An 8461-nucleotide genomic window follows, 5' to 3' on the forward strand; every position below is an offset into this window, starting at 1 on the left:
GGGGAGAAACGTGATCAAGAGGGTAGGGCGCATGCGCCCACGGCACGGTGTTTGGGCGGGGAGGGGGACCGGCAGGTCCCCGGGCTCCTCCCGCCTTGCGCGTGCGCAGACGATAAACCAACGCCCCGGAGTTGAGGCGCGGGTTTGGTGGCGCGTTTTAGCGAAGTCGCACGTGAAGGGCAGTAGTGGCCGGAGCCCGGTGAGTGCCAGTCGAGACCGGGGCTCGGGGACAGAACGCGGGACGGGGAGGCGGCAGCCGCTGCAGGTGGGAGCAGGGCGGAGTCGCGAGGCCTGGCGGACACGGGTGGGGAGGGGTCCGACGGCCCCCAGCGGGGGAAACAGACGGGGGATCCAAATCCTCGTTGCTATGCAACAGGGGGCGTCGTTACTAGGTAACAGGGGAGGCACGCGTTTCCGGGGTGAAGAGGGTTCGGAGCGCTGCTCAGAGGTCCGGCAGGGGCGGGGCGGCTGTCAGGCTGGGGTAGGAGGCTAGCGCTGAGCCGGTCGCCCCCGCCCCACGACCCAGCTTCCCGCGGCCTCGCTTCGAGCCCCTTGGGGTATCCCGAGCCCCTTGGGGTACCTCGAACCCCTGGGCCGCGCCGCGTCCCTTGCCAGCGACGCCACCCAGCAGGGCTTGGCAGGGGACTTGCTGTTCGAAATAGCACATGCGACTGACACCCTGTCTGGGGGGAGGCTGGGCCCTGGGGAGGAAGCTGCCCCTTTGCCCGTCGCCCTGCCCCCAAACAGTTGCTGGGCAGCAGCTGCCAGGGGTTTAGCGGGGGCTGCCCCCACCTGCCGGGACGCTGACTTCATTTTCCTCAGTGGCAGCTTCGCCCCGTCAAGGAGCTTCCTTTCGACGCAGCTGTGCTGCTCCGGCGGCCGCTGCGTATTTGGATCAACTTTAAAATAAGCCTCCTCTCCCCGCTTCTCCCTTGCTACCTTGGCGAGTTTCTAACATTCATTTAACAAGCATCCATTAGTCATCGTTCTGCGCTAGGCACTGGGGATTCCAAAAAAAGTGAAGTTCAACCGGAGGCGCGGGAAGTCTAATGGGGGAGGCCGGCATGTAAACCTGCTGAATTATGCTACAATGTAATGAGCGGTGTATTGGCAGTTTGTGAACGGCAACATTCCTACTGACGCTTAAGGTTTAGAAAGTTCTTGCAGAAACACGTAATAATTCTTAAGCCTGCTTGACCCCATTTGACACTGAGGAGACTGAAACTCGGGTTAAGCCATAGGCATAAGGCGGTGGCTTCTAGTTTGTGGCAGAATGGAGCCTGGGAGGGAAGTCTAGGTTCCTATGCGCACTGCCACACTTTAGAGACTTTGCCTAGAATAGATTTTTTCCTTTGCTGCTGATCATTTCTGGCAGCTGTCTGGTTATGCATCAGAAATCCTCAAGGGGCTCTACAAACAAAATCCTGAGCCCCTATTTGGGAGCGTCTAAGATGGCCCCGATTGGGACAGACATCCTTGCTTGAACAGGCTCCACGGACTTTTCTGCTGGGCGACCAGAGCCGAGAACCACTGCTCCACTGGGGCAGCTCTGAGCAATAATGGGGGAGATCAGGGCCAGCAGAGGGCACTAAGTCAGCTGCCCCTCCTGCCACGTAGTGATTCGTGGTGGGAAAGGAAGCTATCCCGAGGAAGGAGCCTTGGCAGGGGGTGTATGGACCGCCCCACCCTGCCCTCTTGGCAAACCACAGCTAAACATATAGTGCCTTCTCACTACCATAGTTAAGTGGAGCAGTTTCCCCAGCTGAGCCGGGTTCTCTTGGCCCTGCCCGAGCCATCTTCCAGGTACCTGGACAGAAGTGGCAGGGCTGGCCCCAATCTTTTGCGGTCCTCATACCTCTTGGTACAAAACCATGTGCCGCAGGTGGGTCAGCTCCTGGCGGGACTCTGCATATCCTCTCACTTTGAGCTCATTCGTACTTGGTGGAACTCTTAAGTGCCTTGAGGGCCATGTGTTTCTGAGGCAGCACAGGGGTTGGAACAAGCAGAAGGGCGAGATTTAGATCCTGGGTTCCGGAGGCAAGTCTCACCCAGTTCAGCCGTGCGAGCTTGAACAACTCCCCTGACCTCTCTAAGCCATAGTTTTCTGAGTAAAATGTAGAATAGCAGTACCTTGTAAGATTTTTGGAAGAGTTCAGTGAGATAGCGAAGTAACAGGCATTTTGTAAATTATAAAGCACCACACACATGCAAGAAATAAACGTCTATGCTTAACATCATTCACATACACACTGAACTGGGGCAGATGGCTGCTTGTATGTGTGAATATGAACACACACACACACACACACACACACACACAATTTGTTGAGTGCCACCATTTGAGGCCAGACACTGCAGGAGGTGAATATGTTTAAGACCTACTTCCTCTCAGAGCTCAAGGCTGCTCCGGCTCTTGACTGCCATGGTTTCTCTTTATGAAAAGTATTTGGTTGGGCTGCAGTGAGGAGGTGTGATGACAGTGAGTCTGGTTCTCGCTGCGCAGAAAGAACCTGGAAGAAATGAGAAGGGATCCTGTTAAATAAAACAATTTGAAGAAACGGACCAGCCAATGATCTCCAGTCTCATCTGCAAAGGGCACCCTCTAGAATCCTGTTAGATTTGGTTTCTGGTGCACTTCAGAAGGTCAGCTGGGGAGCCAGTGATGGCCTCACTGTGGAGGGTTTATTCCAAGGTCCCCCAGCTCCTGTTGACTGAGGCAGATGTCTGCTTGAAAGTCGAGGCTGGCACAGAATGCAGGAGGCTGCCATGGGGGGAGCAGCTCACATCACCCTGACCTTCTAGAACCGAGGAGACAACATCTGATCCCTCCTGGTGGAGGTCCTTGGATATAGGATCCAACCTAAGATAGCAACCCTGCTCTTTAAGTCCCCAGTGTGGTTATGACCCAGATAGCTCAGGAACTGACCTGTGCTTCCCTCCTGTCTGACCACTGGCAGGCAGGAACCATCTGGTTCTTGATTTCTGCCAAAGAGGGGAGAAGAGTAAAAGCCTTCCCAGCCTGAGGCCGCTCCACATGAATGCATGTTTTTGCAGCCCTGCTTGATTCCACAGACCTCAAGAGGAACTCAGGGCAGGTGTTTCTGGGCCACAAAGTGCCCCGGATAGGATATTTTTATAACTCTTTCTTGGACTCTTCTCCTTTCTACAAAGTAAGAATCCCTCTCCACCCTGACGGCTCTGATTTCTGGGTAACTCCCAGAGTGATCTGGTAACCTGCAAAAACTTCAAACGCCTGGCTGTTCCTACATCAGGGGCATGGCTTAGCCTCTGATCATTGGGTCTGAATCATGGAAAACTCCCTGGAGCTACAGGTTCATTTCTGACCCTGGGAGAGAACAGGGGATTTGCTGGCGCTGTTTGACATTTCTCAAGCACGGTGGTAAATAGCGAACTTGCAAACATTTTTTTTGGCTGGTCCACACCTGCTTCAATGAATCTGTGCGTGTTGGGTCTTAACTTGCCTGTGGCATCGTATTACAGATGAGCTCAGAGTACAAAACACAAAGTGGGTAAGTGAATTGTCACCAGGAGTCATTCACGGAGATGATTGCTAGATGCCAAGTTTATTTTAGCCCATGAATAATCTATTGTGTGACTCTCCAAATCCCTTTTTTTTTTTTTTGAGTAAGTCAGCGAGTACTCTTGAGTGAGCAGGGGAGAGGCAGAGGGAGAGGGAGAGAGAGAATCTTAAGCAGGCTCCATGCCCAGCACGGAGCCCAACTCGGGATCTATCTCACGACTGTGAGATCATGACCTGAGCCGAAATCAAGAGTCAGACGCTTAACTGACTGAGCCATCCAGGCACCCCCTAAATCACTTTTGAAACTGACTTCGGAGATGATACGGCAGGGCAGTATGTGTGAGGGGTCTGATATCGGACGCCCCTGGGTTCAAATCATGGCTTCCCCCCAACCCCTCCCCCCCTTATTGCTTATCCTACCTCGGTTTCTTCTTCAGTAAAATGGAGAACAGTAACAATGCCTACCTGATGGTGGCGATTGTATGAGATAGGGGGCACGTGGTTAGCTTTTTATTAATAATATCTTTCCCTAAAGGCTGTGCTCTAACCCTTTGCCTACATTGGGGGCTGGGGAGTTGATTGAGGTCATTCTGTGTCAGTGGGTCTCAGCTCGGCACAGCGAAATTACCCGGGGAGCTTTTGCAGGTTCAAGCCTAAGCCACTCCCAGACAGTGACACCAGAAAGTCTGAACTTGGGACAGAGGCATCAATAGTTTGTGAAGCTCCCCGGTGGCTCCAAAGAGCAGCCACAGTTGAGATCCACGGTGTTAACCTTCTCTCCCAAATAAGTGTGCGATTTGGAAGCAGAAGCCTGGCTTCAAGCCCTGACCTTTCTACTTAGCCCAGTGACCTGGGGCAGTGCCTAACCCCTGAGTCTGTTTCTTCTCATCTGTTACCAGTAGGAGGTTAATACCACCTCCTGTGATGGTCCTGCAGGGCAGGAGGCATATATGCATTTTTCTCTTGCTTGAGCACATACCTGAGCACTTCTCTTTACATCTTTACACGGCAGGAATCTTATTTGTGTGCTATTTCCTAAGTTGTTTTTTATGTCTGCTTGATCTTAAGTAGACGATAACCTCCCTGGGGACAAAGCCTTATATTTGTAACAGGGATGAACCCGTAACACCTAAGACCCAGAGACGGGCCTTCAGATTTTTAGAACTGGAACAATCCTAGATCTAGTCTCCCCTAAGGCGTTGGAGAATACTTGCCGGTTAACGAACGAACGTGCAAGTGGTGAAGAATGTGAAAGAGGAACCGGTGAATCAAAAGGTCGTGCTCAGCTGAAGTTAAAAGGCCCACTTCTGCCTTTCTCGGCTAACAGGGTGGGGGTAGAGGAGGGCATTCGGGGGGTGTCTGTGCCCGTTCTGGCGCTGCGCTCACCCTGTGCTGCTCTCCCAACAGACCCAGCCATGGCAGGCCCACCGCGGGGCAAGCATGTGTTCAAAGTCATCCTGACGGTCCTGGTGGCCCTCATCCTCCTCCACTCGGCATCATCCCAGTCCCACGCAGACTTCGTGCCACCAGGCCAGCAGAAGAGGGAGGCCCCGGTTGATCTCTTGAGCCAGATAGGTCGATCTGTGCGGGGAACGCTGGAGGCCTGGCTCGGGCCAGAGACCATTCACCTGGTTTCAGAGGTAAGGAAGGTGCTTCCTGCTGTGACTACACACATCGAAGAAAGACAAAGGAGGAGACGTTCATGGCCACCCCGTCTTGGGTCCACATCCTCTCTGTGTCATAATCCCTGCTGCAGAGAGCCCCACATTGTACAAGATGCAGCCAGAGAGTTCCCGCTTTTTCGCAATCCCATTGTTCGATTCCTACCCTAGGGCCTGTAGCTCTCCTGAAATTTCCCTCATTCCTGCCCTCTCTTGTCAGAAAGACTAGGAAACAGGCCAGTCCTTATAAACCCATGTCACTGGATGACGACAGAGTCTGACTTTGGTCTAAATCTGACCTAAAGTCTTAAATTGGCAAAATGTCAAGACCTGAAAATTCCTTCCCCTCTAGAGGTAGAGGTAGGCCTGACTCAGGGGCTTAAGACAGAGCTGTCTTTGCCAGCTAATGACATCCTAGGTGTGGCATCACATGCTTTTGATAGGTCATTCTAAACACTTGAGATGATCATTTATAAAATCCATAATCTAGTAGACCTGAGGGACTCCTCCTTCGTTGAAACATCCTAGCCCTTCACAGATGTTGCTTCCACGACTTCATGATTCTGTGGGAGGACCCCAGTTCTACAGGGTGACAACTATAGAGATTTGATGACCACCCCCCCCCCCCATACACACACACATTCACCTACTACCATCACCAAAATATTCTAGCAAATCGGTTGAATTAGGGCCCAGATGTCCTGAGTTCCAGTTTTGGAAGGAGACACGGCCTGCTGTCCAGGCTTGGTTCGCAAACCTCTGGCTGAGAAGGAGGTGAGGGATGTTCCCTCCTGGCCTTGCCTGCACAGTGGTTGGAGGCTTAAAGGAGAAGGGCATGATTGATTATAAGCTTATCTCCTTGCCCTGCTCTTTCCACAGACCTTGTCTCAGGTGATGTGGGCCATCTCATCAGCCATCTCGGTGGCCTTCTTCGCGCTGTCTGGGATTGCTGCGCAGCTGCTGAATGCCTTGGGGCTAGATGGTGAGTGGCAGAGTACTGGTTCAGTCCCCTGGAGCTTAGCCTGTCACCTCCTATTTGTGGGAGCTTATCTTTTCAGGGCGCAGACTTTTCCCCAGGTGCTTAACCCCTGCCAGGTGTCCCCAGAGGCAAACATAAGAGCAGGCTAACGGTTGCCCCTACTTACCAGGTGTTTGCTTCCTGTCTGGCTAAGCCATAGTATCTCATTTAATTGTTACCCGCGGCCCAGAGCATCACTCCCATCTTGCAGATGAACCGGGTTTCAGGCGAGGGAAGTAATCTGCCCCCAGCCAGCAGGAACAGGAGCTGACTGACATTCAAGCTCCTACCTTTGTGACCCTGTGGGGAAGGATTTTTCCTTTGCAGGGAGTTTTAGCTCCTTTTTTGGTTCTCCCCCCACCCCGTGCCCTCACCACTCCAGATTGGCTGATTCTGTGGTTCTCCCTCTTCCAGGAGATCACCTCACCCAGGGCCTGAAGCTCAGCCCCAGCCAGGTCCAGACCTTCCTGCTGTGGGGAGCAGGGGCCCTAGTTGTCTATTGGCTTCTGTCCCTGCTCCTTGGCTTGGTGTTGGCCTTGCTGGGGCGGATCCTGTGGGGCCTGAAGCTTGTCCTCTTCCTGGCCGGCTTTGTGGCCCTGGTGAGGTCAGTGCCCGACCCTTCCACCCGGGCCTTGCTCCTCCTGGCCTTGCTGACCCTCTACGCCTTGCTGAGCCGGCTCACTGGCACCCGGGCCTCAGGGGCCCAACTGGAGGCCAAGGTTCGAGGCCTGGAGCGCCAGGTGGAAGAGCTGCGCTGGCGACAGAGGCGGGCGGCCAAGGGGCCCCGGGGTGTGGAGGAGGAGTGAGGGGGCGCCGGGACAAGGCCTTCTGCGTCGTCCTCGTCGTACCAAAGAGCTGCACTGCTTCTGGATCGCACAGCCCTCCTTCCAGTACCCTGCCCCTTTCCTGCCCCGTCTCTGAACTGTCAGAACCTTCCTGTCTTCACCGGACCCCACCCCCCACCCCCGGCTGAGAAAGAGGAAGACCATTCCCCGTGCCGGTCCCCGGGGGCCCTGCCTTCTGAGGTTCTCTGTCTGGGATTGGGTTCTCTGTCTGTCTCTTAACCCTCTCGCTGCTCCCAGCCTGCCTCAGTCGGGGCAGGTTGGAACGGCCTCCCCGTGGCTTGTGCGTCTGCTCTCAGTGAACATCACTGCCCCTGGTCTCCTGTGACTCAGCTGGCTCCCCTCCGCTGCTGCCTTGCCTTCCTCCTGATGCTCTCCTAGCTCCTCCTTTGCCAAGTCCCCAGGCTTCCTTCCTCCAGTGTCTCCTTCCGGCCCTGCGCTCCACCCAAACCACAATCCCTCCAGGCGTGCTCTTCATTGCCTAGCTCTGGGGAAGAGGCAGGGCGTGTGGGACCTGAGGGGAAGGCAAGGGGGAAGTTCCCACCCGGGGCTGGGAGCAAGGATGTACATGGAGTCGTTCTAAGTGCCTTAATCCGAGCCAGCAGGGCCCTTTGCCTGCCCGCCACTGTACTGTATGTAGGAAAGTGCACTGTGGCTGCTTTGTGTCAAGAAGAGAGTTTTCCCTCTCAGATTCTTGATTCCTCTTCAGCCAAAGCAAAAGGTGACTGCTTCATAGGCTTGTGCCTGCAAGTTGGACCCTGCGGTGGCCATCAGATCCCCTGTGGGGATTTCAGAGACACTGGAGGAGAAAGGAGGACTCACCTGTCTGCACAGCTCCAGACGGTTCTCCACCCCTCCCTCTCCCTCCACTCCTGCCACTAAGGACTTGCCGATCAGGGTCCACCCTGGTGGCCCCGGAGGCGTGCGGAGCAGACACACTAGAGCCGCACATCGGGGCCTCTTCCCTTCACAAGCTCTGAGAGGGGCAGCGTGAGCCTGCCACCCGAGCCCTCTCCTCCAGGGCTCTCATTCTTCCTCTCTGAGGTTCCGGGGGAGGTGGGTGTCCTCCGCCAGGCCCAGCACGTGATGTGAAGAATGAATTAAACTCCCAGTTCTTAACTGTTAAGGTTTGATGTGGAATCACTGCTGCAGTGAGATGTATTTTTATCAGCGCTTGGTTGGTTTTAAATAAAATGCACGCTATTTTATTATCTTGTTCCATATAAAATGTATTTACTCAAAGTCTGGATTGCTTTCATTTCTCCCTCGGGCTAAATCCATTCCTGTAGAGCCGCTCCGTGTTCTTGACTTGTCCCTGCAGGGGCAGTGTGAAGCTGGTAGAGAAGGAGGGAGGGGAGGGGGGCAAAACAGAATTGTTAGTACTGGGTACCCTTCCCTC

The 8461-nt window shown here is 54.3% G+C and overlaps 1 protein-coding gene across 2 annotated transcripts; it reads left to right on the forward strand.

The window, feature by feature from the left end:
* The first annotated feature begins 107 nt into the window (after positions 1-107).
* Positions 108-8304, forward strand: TMEM109 (transmembrane protein 109). Of its 2 annotated transcripts, none has more exons than XM_030332746.1 (4): positions 108-265; positions 4949-5181; positions 6082-6184; positions 6635-8304. In XM_030332746.1, exons 2-4 carry the CDS (start codon positions 4957-4959, stop codon positions 7024-7026), a joined length of 720 nt encoding a protein of 239 aa, XP_030188606.1. In that variant the 5' UTR covers positions 108-265; positions 4949-4956; the 3' UTR covers positions 7027-8304. The 2 variants fall into 2 exon arrangements, with proteins under 2 accessions (XP_030188606.1, XP_030188605.1); XM_030332745.1 differs by having other exon boundaries at positions 108-199.
* The last annotated feature ends 157 nt before the right edge of the window (positions 8305-8461 follow it).

The sequence above is a fragment of the Lynx canadensis genome, chromosome D1 (genome assembly GCF_007474595.2).
Source record: "Lynx canadensis isolate LIC74 chromosome D1, mLynCan4.pri.v2, whole genome shotgun sequence".
Lineage (NCBI taxonomy): Eukaryota > Metazoa > Chordata > Mammalia > Carnivora > Felidae > Lynx > Lynx canadensis.

What these genes read in the sequence shown, in the direction of transcription:
- TMEM109 (XM_030332746.1), top strand. Translation starts at nt 4,957, where the DNA reads ATGGCAGGCCCACCGCGGGGCAAGCATGTGTTCAAAGTCATCCTGACG. An exon ending in CCATTCACCTGGTTTCAGAG is followed by an intron (nt 5,182 to 6,081) that starts GTAAGGAAGGTG and finishes CTCTTTCCACAG; the next exon opens with ACCTTGTCTCAGGTGATGTG. An exon ending in GAATGCCTTGGGGCTAGATG is followed by an intron (nt 6,185 to 6,634) that starts GTGAGTGGCAGA and finishes TCCCTCTTCCAG; the next exon opens with GAGATCACCTCACCCAGGGC.